The sequence below is a fragment of the Triplophysa rosa genome, linkage group LG11, assembly GCF_024868665.1.
Source record: "Triplophysa rosa linkage group LG11, Trosa_1v2, whole genome shotgun sequence".
In the NCBI taxonomy this organism is placed as follows: domain Eukaryota; kingdom Metazoa; phylum Chordata; class Actinopteri; order Cypriniformes; family Nemacheilidae; genus Triplophysa; species Triplophysa rosa.
The window spans coordinates 22,067,230-22,090,239 of record NC_079900.1 but is presented as its reverse complement, the minus strand read 5'-3'; the positions used below and the strand labels follow the sequence as shown (position 1 = coordinate 22,090,239).

At 39.1% G+C, this 23,010-nt stretch overlaps 2 protein-coding genes across 6 annotated transcripts in view; one reads left to right on the top strand and one right to left on the bottom strand.

Annotated features, from left to right (window-relative positions):
• Positions 1-2,798, top strand: part of dnm2a (dynamin 2a) — a 36,702-nt gene extending 33,904 nt beyond the window's left edge. For 4 of the 5 annotated variants that reach the window (XM_057347161.1, XM_057347159.1, XM_057347160.1 and 1 more), the window contains 2 exons: positions 177-413; positions 725-2,798. In XM_057347161.1, the coding sequence (XP_057203144.1) occupies positions 177-413; positions 725-794 (307 nt within the window). In that variant the 3' untranslated portion in view covers positions 795-2,798. The remainder of the gene's footprint in view (positions 1-176; positions 414-724) is intronic. The other variant, XM_057347162.1, reaches the window with a different exon arrangement.
• Positions 2,799-5,457: 2,659 nt separating this feature from the next.
• Positions 5,458-22,627, bottom strand: tmed1a (transmembrane p24 trafficking protein 1a). The gene is made up of 4 exons (XM_057347163.1): positions 22,425-22,627; positions 21,177-21,274; positions 10,818-11,001; positions 5,458-10,628 (listed from the first exon to the last, which is right to left on the bottom strand). The coding sequence occupies exons 1-4, from the start codon at positions 22,590-22,592 to the stop codon at positions 10,410-10,412; spliced, it is 669 nt and encodes a 222-aa protein (XP_057203146.1). The 5' UTR covers positions 22,593-22,627; the 3' UTR covers positions 5,458-10,409.
• Between the last annotated feature and the right edge of the window lie 383 nt (positions 22,628-23,010).

Sequence of the window (23,010 nt, the reverse complement as noted above, 5' to 3'; positions counted from 1 at the left end):
GTGTTTTGGCGAATACGCATCTTGGACACCTTGGGTGCCGTAGCGTTTTTTTTTTATTAGTTTAATTCAATTTTTAGCGTTCATCAGACTGGAAAGTGAATTAAACAGAGTGTGTTGTGGGATACAGTGTTCTGAACTCATGGACGTTTATAACGCTACATTCCTCTTATCTGTAGCCCCACCCCCCAGCGCAGACCGGCTACATCTGCCCCGCCCCCCAGCAGGCCCCCAGCAGTGCGAGGATCAGCACCAGGCCCGCCTCCTCTTAACCCCACCCCTCTATTTGGAGCACCACCCATTCCTTCTCGGCCAGGCCAGCCTATGAATGCCTTCGGCAACAGCAACCAGGATCCTTTCAGCGCACCTCCTCAGATCCCCTCCCGGCCGGCACGTATTCCCCCGGGCATCCCCAGGTAACAACATTCACCATATTGTACTCATCTTGACTTGACGTGTGCGACTCGAACAAGCGTGACCTCACTAAAGCATAAAGAAATGAAAGTTAGTTTAAGAGATGTTTAATGCGCAAAGGTGTTTCTTCAGCACTACGGTAATCATTTCCTGTTCTCGCTAAATCCGTATTGTACGTTTTCCCAGTTGAACTATTTTCATCTCTCCTTTCGATTGACTTATTTTTCTCACATCTCTTTCCCTCTCCTGTCTTTCATTTACTTGGTTGTGGGTATGTCTCATTCCTGTTTCTCCTTCTTTTCTCCTCCTGCAGCAGAAGACCCCCTGGCGCTCCTAACCGGCCCACCATTATCCGCCCCGCCGAGCCCTCCCTGCTAGACTAGACCTGTGCGCTGGGCACCGTATTGTGCTGGCTGACAGAAAGAGAGAGCGGGGGGCTGGAGAGCTGCACTGAAATATGTGCTCGTGTCTACACACACAGCCTGACCAATAGACCTTAATAATCCACTCAGACTGTTCTGGGATCAGCGCTGCGAATGACATCTGTAGTTTCTAATGCCCAGAGCTCTAAATTAAGCACATACATATTAAAACAGTCATTATTATTATTAGTACATGGGAAAGGTGAGCCAAGGGCCTGTCATTTTTCTGTGTCATGTCATCTTTCAGGTGACCACCAGGGGGTGTCCTACTCAACTCGTGTAGCTGAAACAACATTAGGTCTGGTTTTCTATCTGGTGGAGATATGTTCCTTCTCTCTGACTAGCGATTTAATGTGGGATAAATTGTATAAAAGCACTGTGCAAGCTAGTTGGTGTTCAAACTGGCCTGTTTTTTTCCTGTTCTTGAGTAACTTAAGGGTGGTTGAAGACCTCTTGCATTAGACACACTCATTGTGGGGGGTTTGTGTTTTCTTTACTCTTTAACTTTTGGTTATTCTTATTGCTATTATTTGGGTTGATTTTGATCTCATTTTGTTCTCTTGATATACTGATTTACATGTGAATTGATGCTCTCCAGAACGGCGACTGTTCATTATGTACAAATGCGAGCAAACATTCAGAAATGCCACGAAAACGTCGTTGCGTCCGGGAAAATGTTTCTGTAAAGCACATCTAGTATACTGGCTCTGGAATTTCACAGATAGCTGGAGGTGCAAATATCTGTAATGATTTGTTTATACGATAAATAAAAAAAGACGTGTATATGAATATAATCCTGTAACCACTTGTAAAATAGCGTCTCAGGTAACATCCGACTCTGAATTCGGTAACCTAGTTTACGCGAGCGTAACGGCATGGTATCGTAGATTTAACCTCAATTCGTCCGCAAGGCCTTATGGGTGATATTCATTACACGTTCAGGGACGGCGACCGGGGGAGAATTATAAAAGTGAGCTAACCGTCAGAAAGTGGGAATGCACTGAATGTTAACTTGGGCGACTGAACCACAGGATCACTGAATATGGCACATGCAGGTGTGTTTGCGGACGTGATGTCTTTGGAAACCGAAACGCGTGACGAATCTGTTCTCACCTACACGACACGGGAAACTATGAGAGCGCTGAACTTTTAATGTAGAGATCATACTAGCTGTACTAACACATTGGGGCGGCTTGGGGAGTAGGGTGAGTACATTATTTATAACCTGATAATGGTGTTGATTTGTGTTTTTCATGAGCTCTGCTTCTCCTTTTTGGGTCTAGAACCACAGACACTTCCCTTTTAAAAGATTGAGTAATCGCCTGTATTAACAAAGGTTGAGATTGTTGGTCGTATGTAGTTCAGAGCGAGGTTCCCATTGATCCAGCGTTTGCTTTTTATCGCCCAACACGTTTTATTTTGTTTTCTTGATCCTTACATGGATTCGGTGTTGGCGGAAAGCGACTTTATGGCTTCAGCCTTCTGTCCAGAGAGTCTGTAAATAATCGAGGCCCATTAAACCGCTTTCAAAAACGGCCGCGGTTGTAAACTGGATCTCAAAATGATGTCGTTTTTCTGGACAGAACGCTTAAGTGCATTCTTGTGTCTTATGGCTGCAGTGATGGCAACCGCATCTCCACGATCCAGTCGGTTCGACCATTTGAAAGCTTGAAATGTACACGTTTATACCTTTAATATATTCAAACATCTCTTTATCTCATTGACCAGATGAAGCCGGAATCACTGCAGCCGTATCCTCCGTTGACACTCTGTAGTCTGACCCCCGTCTCCCATTCATCCATTCATATTTGTATGGAGTGGGAGACCGAGGACATATTTCGCATTTCTTTTGTATGCTTTTGGAAGAATGAATCACTGTCAAGTGCCTGTGTAGCGATGTTAAGGACCTGGAGCAGAATGAGAATGCTGAAGTGAGATAATAAAAGGTGTTGTGGATCAGAAAGACCTGGCGCTCTGCTGGTTAATGTTTCCTTGTGTCGTGTGTTCAGCTGTTTCTCTCATTTCGTCACTACGAGTTCAGGAGCAGGATAGGATCGTTCACCTTTAAAATGAAAATCCTGTCATTATTTACACACCCTCATGTCATTTCAAACCTGTGTGATCTTCTTTTGTCTGCAGAAAGCTTAAGAAGATATTGTGAAGAACGTCGGTAACAGAAAACCATTGGTCCCCATTGACGTGCATTGGTTTTGTCTCCACACAAACAGGGACCAACAGGTTTTGGTTACCAACATCTTTTGTGTCGCAGCTGGTTTAAAATGATGACAGGGTGTGTAAATGATGACAGAATTTCCATTTTGAAGGTGGACTATTCCTTTAAGTAATAATAACACAATAAAAACATGATTTGCGGACATTTTTTAAAACGGAGTTATCTGTTATTGCAAATAAACTGAGTAACTCTTCCTGTAAAGCCAGTACAACCCAGCATAAAGTTTCTTTGGTGGTCAAAGATAAACAGTTACAGTGATGTCATCAGTCATATAATCTGATTCTGGATTACTCATATATGGTTTTTTGGACTAGTCATTTATTCTGCATTTTGGTGTTAACCTGTGTTATTCAATCCTGTTCCTGGAGACTCCCAACACTGCACACTTTACTAACCTTATGCACTTAATTTGCATACTGTGCAGGTATTCTTTTTAAGTATGTAGTTAGTAGGAGTGTCACAGTATACCACTATTGACAATAACTGTAATAATATCAAACCATGATTATCAATATTGTGTTAATTCGACAAAAAATAATATTGTAAATAATTCAGCACCTGTTTAGTTTTGCCTTAAAGTGATGGTTCAACCAAAACTGAAAATTCTGTCATCATTTACTTCAAACCTGTATGGTTTTCTTTCTTCTTGCTTGAAAGGAAGATATTTTGAATAAAGTTGATAACCGAACAGTGACGGCACCCATTCACTTCTATTGTATGGACGCAAAACCAATGCAAGTCAAAGGGTACCGCCGTTGTTTGGTCTTTTACAACATTCCTCAAAATATCTTCTTTTGTGTTCTGCAGAAGTAAGAAACCCATACAGGTTTGAAATGACAAGAGGATGAGTAAATGATCACAGGGGTTACGAACTCGTTCTCTAATCCTTACACTTGAAGTTTAAGTGTGATTTGTTGACCAAAAAGAAAAAACAAAATTAAGATGAATTTGACTGATAGCTTTTATTTGTTCGTTTTATAAAAAAAGATCATGTTTAAATAGATATCATGATAATACCGTCACAGTGAATTTGATAACTGTGAAGTGAAACTGGGACAACTCGAGTAGTAAGTCATTACACCAGTATTGGGACATATTGTAATTCTTGTCTTGTAATTCATGTCAACGCTGCTAAAATGACACTTAACCAAGTATCAAACATCTCTCGCCAGCTGGACCTGTATAAGGAACACAAACATAGTTTCAATGAAGATGTCAAATTAATAATCCGACATGTTATTGTTCGGAAATATGACTTAAAATTTGTTTACAGGTGCAATTTTATTAAAGGCCTAAGGATAGCTCATCCTTAATGTGCTTTTGTTTGTCACTCCCAAAAATGCAAGGATAGTTCATTTAATAGTGGTGGATGTGGCAGAAAGTTATTTTTGGACCCTACATTCCAGTGGTCCCTATGAACAGGATTGAGAACCACAAATGTAAACCATAAGGTGGCTTCCTCAGTGAAACTGGCTTCATCAGAATAACTCATGATCAGGCTTCCTCAAAATGGTGTAGTCATAGAAGACTCCAGTTTTCTTAGTCATGCATTTGACTGAATATTGTGATTTATAACCATGTGACTTCATGAGTAATACCATATGTTACTCCTGTTCAGCATATTTCACGTTGCTTTCCTTTTGTTAAAGGGATAGTTCACCCAAAAATGAAAACTCATCATTTACTCATCCTCTTGTCATTCAAACCTGTATGGCTTTCTTTCTTCCGCAGAACACAAAAGAAGATATTTTGAAGAATGTTCTGATAACCGAACAGCGGTGGCAGCCATTGCCTTCTATTGTATGGACTCAAAAGCAATGCAAGTGAATGGCTGCCATCGATGTTCGGTCAACAACATTTTTCAAAATATCTTTTTTGTTCTGCGGAAGAAAGAAACTCATACAGGTTTGACACGACAAGAGGGTGAGTAAATGATGGCAGAATTTTCATTTATGGGTTAACTATCACTTTAAGTTACTGAACATCATCACCTTGAAAACCAAGAAAAACTCACCTTCATGACACTGCAAAACCTATGTGATGTGACCTCAAAGTTTTGATCAACCTTGTCTATTATCTAAACTACAACTACTTACAATGACTAAAGCTGTTATCAAGAGTTTTGTTCTGAAACTATATAATAATGAGTAAATGAAATGTAGGTTGTTCACAACCAAATCTCAGCTCTCACATCAAGTACGAATGCCTGTCTAACATCCATGATGTCAAAACTGGCACCTTGTGTTTTTTTGACGTGGCCATTACATCTAGAGCTGTTCAAAAAAAATCTAATTTTCAGTTCCATGGGTTCATGAGGGTGTTCTTTTAACATGTACATCGATAGTTGAAAATTCTCACTCCTGTGGTTTTGATTGCTGTTGTTGAACAGACGTCCACCTCCCCGCCGGCCAGAGAACCAGTGGTGAACCTGTGTGGAGACCGGGATACAACCGCTATACTGCACTATGAGGACAGCATCATGACGTCCATTCATAGCGTGTCTGTTTTTAAAAGACAATTATTTAAGGCAAAAGGCAATCAATATGGACTGTCATAAATAATGTACTCAAAACTAAAATTCATTCAGGGACTGCAATTTGTATTCTGAACTTAAAAGGGATAGTTCGTCCGAAAATCTAAATGTTGTCATTTTTTACTCACCCACATGACGTTGTAGAACGTCCCGTGGGCGAGTAAAAAATGAAAATATTGTACGTGAAGAGACGATGCAATATCACACATACTGAATAGCAAGAGGCTGTGATTTTGTCTTAGCATGGCTGTGACCTCATGGCTGATATTCAGTACATATATCATGTGTGAAATAACTTTTATACAATAGGTCACTTTAAAAAAATCTAGCATTTTATCTGCAATATTGGTTATCTGTAATATTTTTGCTCTGTCAGATACTTGGCAGTTCTGACTGGATCTGAATGTATTTTTCCGCATTTAAATGATGTGAATTCATAAACATCTAATTGCTATATGGAGAATATGTCAGAAACTTCCACTAGAGAGATCAAAGTCAGATCTGTCTGAATGAAAGTCAATAGAGATGACGCCTCGGTATAAACAAACTGAATAAACAAATCATTATTTTTACACCCACTGCTTAGTTTCAAATACTCAATAAACAATAATGGGATTTTGCTATTGAAATACTATTGTTGTATTCTATGAGCGATACCTCTGAGGAAACCTTCCAGTGCTGTTCTGTAAAATACTGAAAGTCTGAACAAATGAATGAAAGTTGTCACACAGTGGAATTAAACAAGGAACAAAGGTAAAATAAGCAATAATAATGTTGTCAGTGTTTGTTTTGTGGCAAATCAAGGAGTCTAAAGAACAAACAAACAAACAATAAATGTATTTGAAGTATAAAGACTAAACATCTAAGGCTGAAAAGATAGTAGCCAGTAAATAGCAACTTTCCAGAAGCTGATCTCTGCTGTGTGAGAAAATATCGCAGATTATTTACAGTCATTTCTTGGGTCTGGAGTGTTCGTTGGATTTGTGAAGGTTTAGTGCTGCTACAGAAGAGAAAATCCTGTTGCCTGATCATTTTTCTTCTATTATTTTTTCTTTTCTTTTTGGCAACTGGTCTGATTGCTCAACAGCCTCTTCTAAGGTTTCACTGCATGATTTGTGATGTCAATGCCAAATTTCTACTGACTAATGAACGAGATTTAATAAAGAACATGAATATTTTGTGAGTCATTCACTGAGAACTACAATGATTTGTTATTTGTGAACATGTTCATTCACTGCAACTCTAAAAATTATTATTTACAGTCATTACACTTTGTTGTAAAAAGATTTTATTTTGTCTTTTAAGACTTATTTAAAGGCTTAAAAATAAGACTTGTTTTACGCGGACTTCTTATCGGACCTATTGGTTAACGTTGATAAAGTACTAATTGTTGGAGACTTTAATATCCACGTAGATAATGCTAACGATGCATTAGCAGTGGCGTTTACAGAGCTACTACACTCTTTTGGAGTAACACAACACATCAATGGACCCACTCATCGATTTAATCATACACTAGACTTGATTATATCTCACGGAGCCGATCTAACCAATATAGATATTATACCTCAAAGCGACGATGTCACCGATCACTATCTTATAACATGTACACTGCGCACTTCAGAAATCAGCCGTTTAACTCGTTATCGACAGGGTAGAACAATTACCTCGCAAAGAGCTTGCCAGATCTGACTCCTTTAATAACCATACCAATAAATACAGAATCGCTCGATGACATGACCAGCAAATTGGGCACTATTTTCTCTAATACATTAGAAGCTGTCGCACCTATGAAGTCAAAAAAGATTAATGAGAAAAACGTAGCACCATGGTACAATAGCACCACTCGCGCCCTTAAAAGAGAAACACGTAAACTGGAGCGCAAATGGAAACAAACCCAATTAGAGGTCTTTAAAATTGCGTGGAAAGAGAGTGCAAACTGTTATAAAAAGGCACTAAAAGCAGCAAAGGCTGAGCACCTCCGAAACCTCATAGAAACTAACAAAAACAATCCAAGGTTTTTATTTAGTACAGTTGCTAAACTAACAAATAAACAGACTTCACCTGACCTGGGTATTCCGCCGCACCTTGATAGCAATGAATTCATGAATTTTTTTAAAGAAAAAATCGAAAACATAAGAGACAAAATAGTAAAAACTCAACCTCCAAGTCTGTCCTATAAATTAGTACCAACCATCGCCCCAAAAGAAAGGCTACAGTGTTTTTCACCTATAAAACAGAAAGATTTCATTAAACTTATTGCAACATCTAAACCTACAACTTGCTTATTAGACCCCATACCAACTAAATTATTAAAAGAGTTATTACCCGTTGCAATTGAGCCCATTTATAACATTATCAACTCGTCAATTAATCTAGGCCATGTCCCAGGAGCCTTTAAACTGGCCGTCATTAAGCCTCTTATCAAGAAACCAAACTTAGACCCCAATGAACTAGGAAACTATAGACCGATTTCAAATCTCCCTTACCTGTCTAAAATACTAGAAAAAGTAGTGACCAATCAGTTGTGCTCTTTCTTACAAAATAATGACATACACGAAAAATTCCAGTCAGGCTTTAGACCGCATCATAGTACTGAATCTGCGCTCGTTAAAATTACAAACGACCTGCTTATAGCATCAGATAAAGGTAACATCTCACTCCTAGTCCTGCTCGACCTTAGTGCAGCGTTCGATACTGTAGACCATAAAATACTTCTAGATCGCTTACACAATTATACCGGTATTCAGGGACAGGCACTACAATGGTTCAGATCTTACTTATCAGACAGACATCAATTTGTCCATTTAAATGGGGAATCATCAAATCTAACGCAAGTAAATTATGGATTACCTCAGGGATCGGTTTTAGGACCCTTGCTATTCTCCATATACATGCTGCCCCTTGGAAACATTATTAGAAAACATGGAATTAGCTTCCACTGTTATGCAGATGATACTCCGCTATATATCTCATCAAGACCAGATGATTCCTTCCAGCTATCCAAACTGGCAGAGTGCATCGAAGATATAAAACATTGGATGACTTGTAATTTCCTTCTTTTAAATTTGAATAAAACAGAAATATTACTTATCGGACCAAAGACACGTGAGCAGAATATTTCGGATTATAACCTGCAAATTGAAGGCTGCACTGTTACTCCAACAAATACAGTTAAAGACCTCGGCGTTATATTAGACAGCAACCTGTCATTTAGAAATCACATCTCAAATGTCACAAAAACAGCCTTCTTCCACCTTAGAAATGTTGCCAAATTGCGAAATATTTTATGTGTTGCTGACGCAGAGAAGCTTATTCATGCATTTGTGACCTCAAGACTTGAGTACTGCAATGCACTGCTTAGTGGTTGTCCTGCATCATCAATAAACAAACTACAGTTAGTTCAGTAGTTTCAGTAGAGCTTCTACCACACAACAACCCATCACGCTCTCTAAGATCTCAAAACTCCAGACTTTTGATAACACCTAGAATAACTAAATCCACCAAAGGGGGTAGAGCTTTCTCATACGTAGCACGTAAACTCTGGAATAGCCTCCCCGATACTATTCGAGGGTCAGACACACTCTCCCAATTTAAATCTATAGACACATCTTTTCAGCCAAGAATTCACTTAATACATAATATGCTAAATAAACCACTGGGAGACTGCATTTATTAGATATTATTTACTAGAATAATCTTGATTGTTCTATAAACACCATGCACTGTGCCGTGTTTGACCTTTTTTGTGTTTTTCAGTTTTTCTTATTTGCTCCTGTAAAGCTGCTTTGGAACAATGCACATTGTGAAAAGAGCTATATAAATATAATTGAATTGAATTATTTTGGATAAAGGTTTAAATATACTATTATTTGTAGGGTGATGGAAGAATATCAGAAATGTTTTTTTGAGAATGAATCAACCTTACAGGAACAATTTGAGTCAAAGCACCAGAATAAAGACTACAAAACAAGAAGAATGATGCCGATCAGTTCATTTCTCCTTGCATTTCCACTGCAACATAAAACTGAGATGTATTTGTTACCTATAGGATTTTAATGTGCTGTACAATAACACTAGGGTGACCATGCGTGCCATTTTTACCGGACACATCTTCCGGAGGTTACAATTGTTGACCGCATGTGTCATCGAGGTTCTCACATTTTAGTTAAAAAACATTATAAAATTTGATAAAAAACATTTTTTTTCTCTAAAGACGTTGTAGTTTCATTCTTACCTTGAAATGTAATGGTTGCTTTTCTGAAATAAAAAACCTCGATGACGTATGCGGTGGACAAATGCGACCTCTGGAGCATGCGCCCACAATCCTGGCCAGAACGTGTCTGGGAAAAATGGCACGTATGGTCAACCTAAATAACACTAGCACACCAAAAATGTTTTTTTAAATACCCATAGATTTTTTCTTATTTTTACTGCGTGGTAAATCCATTCGATCTGTAATCAGTCACAATTTACCACAATTTTATTCCTCAAGTATAAATTATTTCAAGTATAATGTTCTAAAAGTCATGTGGACAAATGACATTCAACAATTAAATAAATTGGGTGTTTAACATTATTTGAACTGCTAACCTCCCAAAGTCATTCATCGATATCTCGTTTGCAGATACAAAAGGCTATTGACAAACTTTTTTCTTTGCCTGCAACTCCCCATGTATCATTGTCCTTAATCCATTAGTACTTTTATTGAATTCATTATTATTATCCTTCATCTGCAGCCTGACCGGTAATCTACACTGTACAGTAACATTCACACACAAGAGTTTGCACAGCATCTTCTCTGTAACTGCTACGTGCAGACTCGGTGTTTGTCACTGAACAACCTGCGTAATGTGTACACCTGTGTGAGGGCCACGCTGACCATGACAAGAAGACTGACACTGGACCAGAAGGAAACACGCCACAGATTATCCTCCAGCAGATAGCGGTCACGAGCCTCCAGCGCCCTCAGCATCGCCTGGATATGACGGCTTTGCTCCAGGTTTCTGTGCATGGAATCCATCGTTTCCTGTGTGATCAGAGATGACATACAGTATATCATCAGAGTTGAGACCCCGCCCCCTGGGCAAACCACACCTCCTGTATATGAGACAACTGTATCTACACAAGCATCTATAGTGTAACTTTTAAGTAACTGATTGATTTATCATGTATGTAAATGTAAACAGAAGAGTGAGATGTATATGAATTTGTGTACCCGGATGTCCTCCAGTTTGTATTCCAGTGTGTCTTCAGGTTCAGCCAGACCGGCCCAGTCTTCATCCTCATCATCCTGCTCTGCCGCATCCACAATCACCTCCACATACACCATCTTCTCTGACACACGACTGAAACTGTTGTCAAAACAAATCCTGTAGTCGCCCTCTTCTGTGGGTTCGATCCTGAAAGTGAAGCACACAGCAATATCAAAATAAGGAGCGATGACTCAGATTTGTCCTCACTTATAACTTTTGGCAAGTAGATGGCACACACAAATTGATGAGGTAACAGGGCATTGTGTCCATTTAAAAACAATAAACAATTTTGCAAGCATGTTAATATAATGTTAAACCAGATTTTGTGGAGACAAAATTATATGAGGGTTAAAAAAACTGCGAGCTAACTTGGACATGGCAGTTAAAAAAATTATTACATTTCCGTTATAAAATTTCAATCATCCAAATGAGAAAATCACAATTTTAACCAGTGTTACGTCTAGGGCTGCAACAACTAATCGATAATAGTCGTCAATGAATTTCATTATCAATTAGTTGGTCTGTGACGTCACTTGCGAGCTGCGCAGTTATCAAATCAAGCGCGTCTTCTCCCCTTTTTAAAATGACGTGTCTCTCTGTGCAGCGCGAGTTGCGCAGTTTTTAAGTCAGACCTGTTTTGCATGCATCTCTTCAAGCCGCGCAGTTTTAAAGTTTAAAGGGGAGAGGTGTTTTAAATGACAAGATTATATTAGTAAAATCCAATTTGTGGCGTTTGTACTTTGCAAAGTACGCAATAGGCTAAATACCCTGATTTGGGGGTTTATTTATATCAGAGGTGGGAAGTAACGAAGTACATTTACTTGAGTACAGTTCTTTAGTATCTGTTCTATACTTACGTATTACTTTTTACTGTACTTCACTACATTTGAATGACAAATATCTCACTTTTCATGCCACAAAAAAATGATTTCCTTGGCCAACTGTCCCCTCCCTCCCACATTTGGGAGAGACTATTGTCGGCTGCTTCTAATATGACACACCTGAATCAACTCGTCAGCCTTGGTGGGTTAGTTAGGGAGCCATCGGCTGTGTCCCAATTCAGCGCGACTGAAGGCTGGTAAGGCTGTCCCGATTCAAAGGTTGCTTCAAATGCAGCCCCAAAATGCGACCTTATTTCCGTGGGTTTTTAAGGACAGAACGAATGTATCCTTCACAGCCTTGGGTATCCCGAGATTCATTGCGCGCCTGTAACGGCTTGAAAATTTTAAATAATCTTTCAAAACTTTAGTTAAATAAAACTATGTAATTCACAAAAACGGTCCATTTCAGTGTTTTAATATTATATATGATGTTGTTCATTAACATTATTGGTGCATTATTGTGTTTTAAATTTCTAAGGTTGGTTAATTTAATATACTTGTTGGGCTGTTTTAATCTACATAAACGTGTCATATTCTCTAAAATAAAATATACTTTTTCTGGCTCCGTATTTGTTTAAAAAAGTCAGAAACGTCACTGCTGTGTCCTGCTGCTGTCGCCATGCAACATGAGCAGCAGGTGACGCAATTAGGAAATCCTCCGCGAGGCTGGACCGTCTCGTTTCAGTTCGTTTCTTGGACTTTTCGGGCTGCGTGCTTTGAAAAACAAGTCCTCGTTTTTAAGTCCGCGACCTCAGAAGGCTGTAGGCCCCCGAATTGGGACACAGCTATCCACAACATTTTGGGAGAAGGCTAATGAGTTCAGTTGTGTATACTTTTCCCATCTCTGATTTGCTCTGAAGCAAAAGATTGAATTAAACTTTTTATCTGATTAATCAAAAAAATAATCGTCCTAATCGATTATCAAAATAATTACTAATAGTTACGTCCGTCCTCATCGCCTGTTGATGGCGTCATGTCCATATTATCCGCTGTTTCCACTGCTTTAGAAACCAAATGTGTGTTGGACTTGATGTGGCAGTGCACAGCAGAGGTGTAAAGAGTACCTGAAAACCATACTTAAGTAAAAGTACAGATACCTTGCAGTGAAAATTACTCCATTACAAGTTACAAGTCACCAATTCCAAAACAACTTCAGTAAATGTCTTAGAGTATCTGATTTTAACAGTACTTGAGTATTTTACTCATACTGAATGTAGGCTCAAAGAAGCACTAGTCCTCAACACTTAAGAGACACTTCAGTGAAAAACTAGAAACAGTTGATTTGTGAGGTGAGCAATCGCATTATTTTCTTAAATCATAATAAGACTGAACACCTCAAAATTGCAACAAATCATGGTCGACACCATAACCTACGTCATTACAAACACCCTAAGTCTCATTTAAGCTCAAGTGCTCATAAGTAAACTAAACTCATTCAAAAAGGTCTCTTCAATATAACGGATAAATAAAATAATGTTAAGTAGAATTAAAATGTCAAAGCCTTTTTGCACTGGACATGCTGGTTTGGGCATCATCGCCAGCTGCAGTCATGTCCTCATTTCACATACACTGTTAGCCCTTACCTGCCATTTCTACAGTAATATATTGGCAACACTGTTGCCAGCTAGTTACTGTAGGTGTTTTACAGTAAACTACTGCAATGGCTGCTTGAAGGTACATTATTTAAGAATCTATTAATGCACTTAAGTCACACAGTCTTAGATGAACAAGTGTAAATAGCAGATGAACACAATAAATCTGTCAAGAGGAGGAGAGGAGAATTAAACACAAACATCAATAACATCTTCACATATTACAGACACCACTTTCACTTTATTTCTGTCATCTGTGTAAGATCTTATTGAGATTAAACTCAAGATCATAGTGGTTCAATTATGTTTTAAGTCACCATTATGGCGATCAGTGTTTGCTTTGGTTGGACTCTTTGACTTTCTTGTAGCTTTAAAATGTACACTTATACAATAACACTGAAAGGGACTTTACAGGAACCGCAACTTTATGTTTGCTTAGTAACTGAAGATACATCTGAAAGAATTCAATCATTAAATAATAATAATATAGCATTTAAGATTTATTAAGATATGTTTGGTAAAGTGATCACATGTTATAATGGAAAGATCTCTGTCAGAAAATCTTTCTTTGCAATTGAGACACAGTTAGACACTTGACATACAAACCTCATCAATGGTGACAAACAATCATGAATGAGTTTTGTACTATGTACCCAGCATGCATTGCAGCATGAAGCTGTTCAGTTGATTGTCACCATTGTTGAGATTCATATGTGAATTGTTCATTTCTCTGTGTCCGACTCATTCTATAGGTTAATATTTTGTCTATATAGTGTGAGAGCACTTTTGAAAATTGAAATACTATACATTCTTTTTACTGGTTTACATCACTTCATGGCAATAGTCCCACCATATGGTCAAATTTTGAGCAAACATGTTTAGAGCACATTTAGGAAGAGTTAGTTTTAAAAATAAGAGCTTTTGTAGATGTGTGACCTACAGTAACTAGCTGGCAAGAGTGTTGCCAATATATTACTGTAGAAATAGCGGGTAAGGGCTAACCGTGTATAACCCGCCAGCGATTGACATCTACCTGATACTGCACTCATATTCATATAAAGAAGCCATATTGACAAGTTTTTGTAAGTTATGGCAAAATCCACAAGATTGTAGTACCTTCATTGCCCTGTAAATGGCAATATTAATTATAAGATAGTTGGCATGCAAAATGTAATGTGTAATTGCATTAGTCATTACAAATGTAGTGGAGTAAAGAGTAAATATACTTGTTCAAAAATGTAGTTAAGTAGAGAGTAAAAGTTGCTAATATCTTTAATACTCAGTACAACTACAAAGTAGCCAAAAAGATACTTAAGTAAAGTAACCAAGTACATTTACTCCAATACTTTACACCACTGGTGCACAGACAGATCAGCGTATGACATCAAAGTCTTACGAGAGCGATCTGAAAGCAGTACTCAACTGTCTTGTGATACTGTGATGTTATGGCGTTATTATAATGACAAATGTCGCGAGCGCATTATTACAAGGCGAGAGCGCATTCTTGTCATACGAGCGCGCGAATCTCTCCGCTCGCACGCCGATTTCCTTTACTCGTGCACAAAATTGGACGCGCGCTTTCAACTATACGCTGCGCTCTTATGAATTTTCTCTCCTCTCGCTCAGTGAGCGTGTGCGCACTCAAAATGCGTTCCGTGCGTCCACGAATCCTTCGGTACTCTTGCTCTCGAGAGGTCCTCCTGTGTGTTCCAGGCATTATAGGCTGTCAAAAGTAGTCAACCAATCAGGGATAGGCTTCCACGGCGGGCCAATGAAAACGCGACCTCTTACATGGCATCTTATTGGTTGAAAGTGACTCGACGTTTTCAACGAAGCAAGATGGATCCACCACGTTCTCAGGTAGCAATATTAATATATTTGATGCAACATTATTAGTCAAATGTGTATTAGAAATGAACGGGGCATTAGGATGCTTTGTAGGCTACATATAAACGTCAGTTTAACTACCATGTTATTCAGACAAAACAGGCCAACACCCTCAAGTTCATGTGGTCCTCATGCATGTCCTACACTAAACATAGTATTGTCAAAATAGTACTAAATTGATTACCGAACAATTTAGATTGGTGTCTTAAGTTAGCTTTATTCTAAAATAATATTTACTACAAGTAACGGTACATATCAAAACAATAATAGCAAACAATAAGTGTTCTTCATTCAGTGTTCCAGACGTTCAGGGCATATAACTGAACTTCTATGCAATATACCAAACGCTCCCTTACCGTTCATTTATAATATACATTTGATTAATAATGTTGCATCAAATATATTAAAATTGTTACCTGAGAACGTGATGGTTCCAGAGGCGTATTAAGACCTCATGGTGCCCCCCATCCACCCACCTACCCACACGCAAGAATCCACTCATTAAAAGATTTATATATTAAAAGATTTTATAAGAATGAAACTCAGCAATTTACAATATACTATTTTACAAGAATTACACATTAACATGACACTTTTGTAGAAAAGAACACGAAAAACAACTCTTTTCATCAAGCATTTTTAACAATTAGGCCTACTGTAGTTAAGAGGTCGCATTTTCATTGGCCTGCCGTGGAAGCCTATCCCTGATTGGTTGACTACTTTTGACAGCCTATAATGCCTGGAACACGCAGGAGGACCTCTCGAGAGCAAGAGTACCAAAGTATTCGTGGACGCACGGAACGCATTTTGAGTGCGCACACTCTCACTGAGCGAGAGGAGAGAAAATTCATAAGAGAGCAGTGTATAGTTGAAAGCGCGCGTCCAATTTTGTGCACGAGCAAAGGAAATCGGCGTGCGAGCGGAGAGATTCGCGCGCTCGTATGACAAGAATACGCTCTCGCCTTGTAATAATGCGCTCGCGACATTTGTCATTATAATAACGCCATATGATGTCATACTGTCGATCGATCTGCAAAGCACCACATGCAGTTGAACACACCTCATGCCAAAACAGTGAGTCTCATGAAAAAATGCTATGTATATGTTGTAGTGTCTAGCACAGCACTCTGTTTGTCTTCCATTATAACATAACGGTTATAAAATGCTGTTATCATTAACATGATTTGTGAGCAAGTTGTATTGATTTCCATCACTAGTTTCACGTTCCTTCAATGTGTCATTAAGCTACGTCTTTGTTATTGTTTTGCAATTTCTAGAAGCGAACATTACATACTGTGTCTTTAAAAGGTATGCGTCACATAAAAAGGAAAAAGGTCTCATCATTTACTCACCTTCAAGAACCTCATTGGCTCAGGTAACGGTCATACGCGCATTGACGAAAGAGTTGTGTTCTGCAGTAAATGTAAATGTGACCTCAAAATGTAGGCGTGTCATAAAGTTCCTGTTCTCTTAAAGGAGTCATATTGCACGGCTAAAACGAATATTATTGTTTGTTTTAGATGTAATACAATGTGTATACACCATTTAAAGTTTAAAAAACATTGTATTTTCCACATACCGTGCATGTTTGTATCTCCTCTTTGCCCCGCCTCTCTGAAATGTGCAGATTTTTTACAAAGCTCATTGCTCTGAAAAGCGAGGTGTGCTATGATTGGCCAGTTCACCAGTGCGTAGTGATTGGTCGAATACTGCAAGCGTGTGAGGGAAATGTAACGCCTCTTACCATATTCGGAACATTAGGTTCCCAAGCAATTGTACTGACAGGCGATACAATGAGATTTACAATTACGCCCACCTTGACTACGTGTAGATTTGGGCGGTCTTAGTCAAATCATGTTACGAAGTTACGTAGATTCGCCGGGGTGTGGTTACACGAGGCGTTTCAGGCAAGTCTGGTTGAGCATTCGCTTTTAGATAGAATGCATCTTTTGTTCCCACACTTTCATTTGTGCAATTTTACGTGTCTAATACATGCATGGGCAACTTATAACACACCAAAGACACAGAAAAACACATACTTCCGCCATATAACCCCTTTAAATGAAAAATTCTCCATAAGTTTTCTTTGTAAACTTCTACTATATAAACTATTGCTGCACAATAAATTGTTGAAAAACCGCATGCGATAAGGCGATTTACAACTATTTTTTGCACAGTTCTTCAGTGACGTACGGTTCAATGCTGCTGCACCTGAAAGACAGAGGGCGCTCTCGTGCAGAAACTTGACATACACTCCAAACAGTAGAAGTAGAGCACCACACATAATGCTTCCGAGAAATGCTTTTGGGGATCGTTCTATCACTGTTTTTCAAGCCTTCTCAGGTATTTTCATGATAATAAAGTATATTTATAATGATGATGTTTGACGGGTGTTGCTTTTTCAAATGCATGTTATAAGCGACTCAAACTCGCACTGATTTCAGATTGAGCAGCATTTCCGTCTGATCACAGAGCCGTGCTTCACAAACATAATCGCGTTTTTTGCCATTTAAAAACCACGGTATGCACATCGGTACTCACAGTTTGAATGGGAAGTGCGATTTATTGTGCAGCTCTAAAAAATACTATAACTACTCTACTTGTAAGCTACTATATACGATTGCATCATGCGTGAGGTCAAAGGTCACACTAAAGGGCTCAGCATACTACATTCGAAATCGAAAAACGAAATCTGGTCCAAACGACAATTCATTTCACTAGTTCGCCGCAGCAAACCAAACCGTGTTGGCCGGTAAACACCCTTGAGCCACCATTGGTCCATGGCCATTACGTAATAGGTGGGTGTGTTGTTTGTGTGGCCACGTGCGCAGAGGCTACTTGGATACGTCATGTAAACCCCGCCTCCAGAAACAAAGGGGTGTTGGATTGTTCGAAAACACTATCGTTTTACCCCAAAACGCAGAACGAAAGCACAATTCGCCTGGACTATGCTGAGCACTTTACGGAACGTCATTCTCGTCAATGCGCTCAGAAGAAATTCATATCACCTGAGATGAGGCATGAAGGTGATCACCTTTTTTGTAATTCTTAAGGCTTGTCCACACCGGGACGATAATCACGCGCGTTTATCGTCGACGTTTAATTCCTGTGACTAAACAAAGGGCGCGCACACGACACACCAACGCGCAAAATGCCAGGCTTAAAAGCGTCTTTTTTTTTTAAACGCCTCGGGCTCGTTTTTTTTTGACACGCCGTGATAAAACTGGCCGACCAATGAGATTGGCGCTTTTGTTCACGTGCCTGGAGCTGATGAAGCTACAGTAAAACACAACTTGGTGGCACTCAAGCACAAAATGGTCTTGCCGAGCACACGATAGCCGTGTCTCGTTTCGTAAGGCTGCGTCCTTGTGTCCTCCATAGGTATCATCCTCTAAAGCAGTGGTCGCCAACCCGTCGATCGCGATCGACTGGTCGATCTTTGACACGTTACCTGTCGATCCCCGAAAGTAGGCAAATAGGAAAATGAATAGACAAATATATTGTGCCTGATCAATGTTCAGTTTTTCAAGCGCATCTCTCTTTTTCTTCATTCAGCGGTTGTATGTTTTTAAGTTCTGCATTAATCTTTTCACGGCTGTGTAAATAATGATTCACTGCGTGAGTTTTTAATTGCGACCGTTATCATTAATCACATTTCATTGTGATGCGTGACTGCACGTGATCGCTCTTCAGCGTTTCTAATGTCGGTGGTCAGTCATCAAATGCAAAATGACTCGCGCATGCAGTGGCGTAACTGTCATTTGGAGGTCACTATACTGTTGCGGTGCATTACACTTAAAAACTGTTTATTCATATGACATTAAAATGCCACTTGTTCGTTGGTGTACGTGTTTTTGTGCTTTGACACTGGATGTGCAAGCAAGGGCCGCGAGTGTGGATGATGCACGCATTTCATACTGTACGCGTATCAGGAGTCGCGGCTCTCTGTCTTCAGCGAATATAACATCAATAATATAACTTTAAAAGCGGCGCATTTTAATGCTGAGTTTGTCTGAAAGACAACATCAGTCTATTCACAAATTTGTAATTGTGAATGATGGTAAACTGCAGTTTTAAGTACAATCTCATGCAGGAGATGACTGCTGACGTCCTATTTATGTTTTCAATTAGCCTAATATGATCGCCCATTCCATACTACATTGTCAGACCTTTAGCTATTTTGTGAAACAGATACTTATTACCAAGACATTATTAGATGGGTAAAAGTAAATAGATAAATGATATAACATAAATAATTGACCTTGTTGTTATTATTAGGGCCTATTTATAACATTTCCATCTATATACTGTATTTACTTAATAAAAGTAAATGCATCATAAATAACAAATCTTTATACAGTAAATACCTAAATAATTAGGGTCTTGTTAAACTTATTCTTAACCACGTTTTAATGTCAAGCTGCCTGTCATATGTGAATTAGTCCTTGAGCTGGTGTTTGAATTGGTGTTTTTCACCTCATTTTGGCACACTGAAAGTGGCAACTCTACATGTTACAGAGTTTGCTTAGTTGCATCTGAAAAGTGGAACAAAGAATTTCAGGTAATTCAAATAGACCCACAATTATAGGCTAAATAAAAGGCCATAAGCTGGAGGTTCAATCTTGGCTGTTTTTATTTTCAACTTTTTGAGTGGTAGATCTTGCCTTTCAACAATTCCGAGGTCGGGGATCATGGGCCCAAAAAGGTTGGTGAACACTGCTCTAAAGGATGCGGTATACGGAGGATTCTCAACTTAGATTTAAACGAGACATCCTTCATAGGACATACTGGCAGAAAATGAAACGGGAAGTACCACGTTGCTATGACAACACGTTGCACTGGCACACCTGTCAAATTAATTAAAATGATTTCAACATGATTTAAGAGGTAAAAAGTTGGTACTTTCTACCCTAAACAATGCCAAAAGAGTTAAACAAATATACAATTTTTGCCTTACTGTTTCAAAACGTTTAAAAATCTCTAAACACTTGTAAACCTATATTTACTACATATGCCTGCTAAGATTAAAAAACGTGACACAAATTGTAAACTGTTAACATTTAAACACCACATATTTGATTGAATGTGCAGCTGTTGCCGTTTATTCAAATAACAGACGTTGGCTGACGCAAAGAATTGTGGGTTATCTCTAACAACGAAGGATACAGCTCATGTGTCCTCCGAATTCCTGTCAAAGAAGGTCGCATTTGAAGGGTGCCTCCGGAGAGTCCTACCTGATTTTATGAAATGAAGCAGCCTTCGAATGAGACCTCTGGAGGACGCAGCCTTTACGAAATGAGACAGCCATTGACGAAGAGGAAGCAAGATGAATTCTTCTTCTGTGTGACAAGCGAGTGTCAGAAGAATAAAGTTGCGCAGCGCCACCTTGTGTACCGGGGTGTTTCTGTTGTTCATTAAGCGCCATCCATGTCAGGGAGTGAATTTGCACGTTCACTTGGCTCATCACCAGTGAAAATCGCTTGGGTATGAACGTTGAAAAACGTCTCGAAAAACACTGGCGATAAGCACGTGCGATTAACGTCCCGGTGTGGACAAGCCTTTAGAGTACTGCAGTAATGATACTGTATATAGCAAAGTCCATGTGAATTCACTGAAAATATGATCTCACTTCCTGTATAAGTCTTGCCATCAAATTTATTTATTCACTCTACAGAAGAATGATCGATCAAAAACAAGGTTTAGCAGATCAAAAAGCTTTATAAAGCATTTTAGTACAGTTTCTTAAATGAGTCAACTACTCTTGGCTAGCTTGTAAAACTAACATGAAACTGCTATGAACAAGCCTCATATTCTGATTGTGTAAACAGGCAACAGTTTTCTGTTCATGTGGTCGATGTCAGACCAACAGACAGCACGCAAGCTGTGCAGCAGAAGACATGCAAACGAAGTGGGGTGTTGATCTGAGTAAATATGCGCTTCAGTTAGTGCATGTGAAACCTACGCGTGGATGCCGTCTGACTTTCTGAAGTCGGAGACCAGTCTGTATCCACCGGGGGAGATCAGAGTGAAACCAACATCCAACCCAGCACCTGCGATGACCTACAGAGATACAAAAACTGATTGACAGATGTCTAGAGAGCAGGCTGATCGATAGCCTAATGCAGATATACACACATACACAGCTCGTTTTAATTCCAAAGTCTGATGCATTTCCAAACTAAACCAAATATTTTACGACGAAAGAATGTAGGGTGGGAACTTACTGAATGATGTAAGTCTATATGACATTCTCTTTGTAATAATTTGCACTGAAGAATCATTCACAATGATTTACATATCAGTATTGGAATCATTTGTATGTTTGTTATTTATGTGACATTTTTAATGATTGTCTTACAATGCCTTTAGAAGCCGCCTATGTAAATTGCATACTAGGGAACACCACTTTGTCACCCTTACCTGAACGGCTAACTGAAAACGAACAGCTGTTATTCTATTTCATATCTGTCTCTTATCATATTCAAATTCTATTATATATTCTGACTGATCAAACAGTTCAACGAGGAGCCAGTGTGGTACTAAAATGCAACAGCAGCACACATAAGCCGCTGTGATCCTTCTGGCAGATGAAATGGAGCTTTGGGTCGGGTCAGCTGCGCCGCACCTGTGCCTGTTATTTTGTGTAAAGTCCGGTGGTTCCACAAACAGAAACTGTGACCCAGTGAGATGGGCGACAACACAGAAAGAAATCCTATGCTATTCACTTTAATGGAACCAAAAATCAGCTATGGTACTATAGTTACTATAAATCACCATTCAGTCTTACTGAAATAAGACCCAAAACACAATGCATAAATGTATGTGGATTTTTGGTTTCAAGTTAGACAGCTGATGGGTCATAATGTTATTTGCAATGGAAACCATTTATGTTGGGGGGTTTTTCAGCAGGGATGCACTTTGACCCAAACATGCATGCAGTAAAAGCAAAAGTTCCCCTGCTTCCTGATTTCCCAAACAAAACTACATTATATGGCAAAAACGCAAACCTGCAGATTTATTTTAAGTTTATTGTTTATTACGGTTTATTGAAAGTGTAAACCAAAGTTAGTTTTTAATGCTTGCATAACTAAACAAAAGTAACATGTCGCTCATTATCCTTCAGTTTACCACTGATGTTTATTAAGTATTAATATGCAATGCATTGCTCATTTGGCACATTTTAAAGATGAACTTTAAAGTTTTGTTTCACCTGGTACTGCACTGCCATGCTGCCGCGCGCTGTTTGGAAGAAGCACTCGGTCGCTCCGGCAGGCAGAAGGAAAGTGAATTCGCTGTTCTGATTCGATCCGAATGCGAATCCCAAATCCACATTGAGCGTCAGAAAGAGCAAACAAGCAACAAGATGCGTCTCTTTCATTCTCAAGTGTGCACAGCTTCGTTTCGACCCACATTGCGAACCAGTAGGTGTGTTTTCGACTTCACGCGGCGCTGCGCAGACAGATCGGCGCATGACATCAAAGGTATCGCGAAAGGAGTTTTGAAGGCACCGCGTTTGACTCGCTCTCGCGATATGTTGATCTCATACGCCGATTGACCTGCGCATCGCCACGTGAATTTAGAAGTGAGCAATAATAGAAACAAAGAACTTGAAAGGAATTAATGTGAGATTTGCAGTGAGTGTACGTTGCTCTATGCATGTTGTTATGTTATTATTGTGTTTCTCTATTTGTTATTATGGAAGCAAACTTTCTCAAGATGTCCCCAAATTGAGGTGAATCTGACTACCTACTTTTGAATGTTATCAGGTTAAGGTTTCATAAATATGTACATAAAGT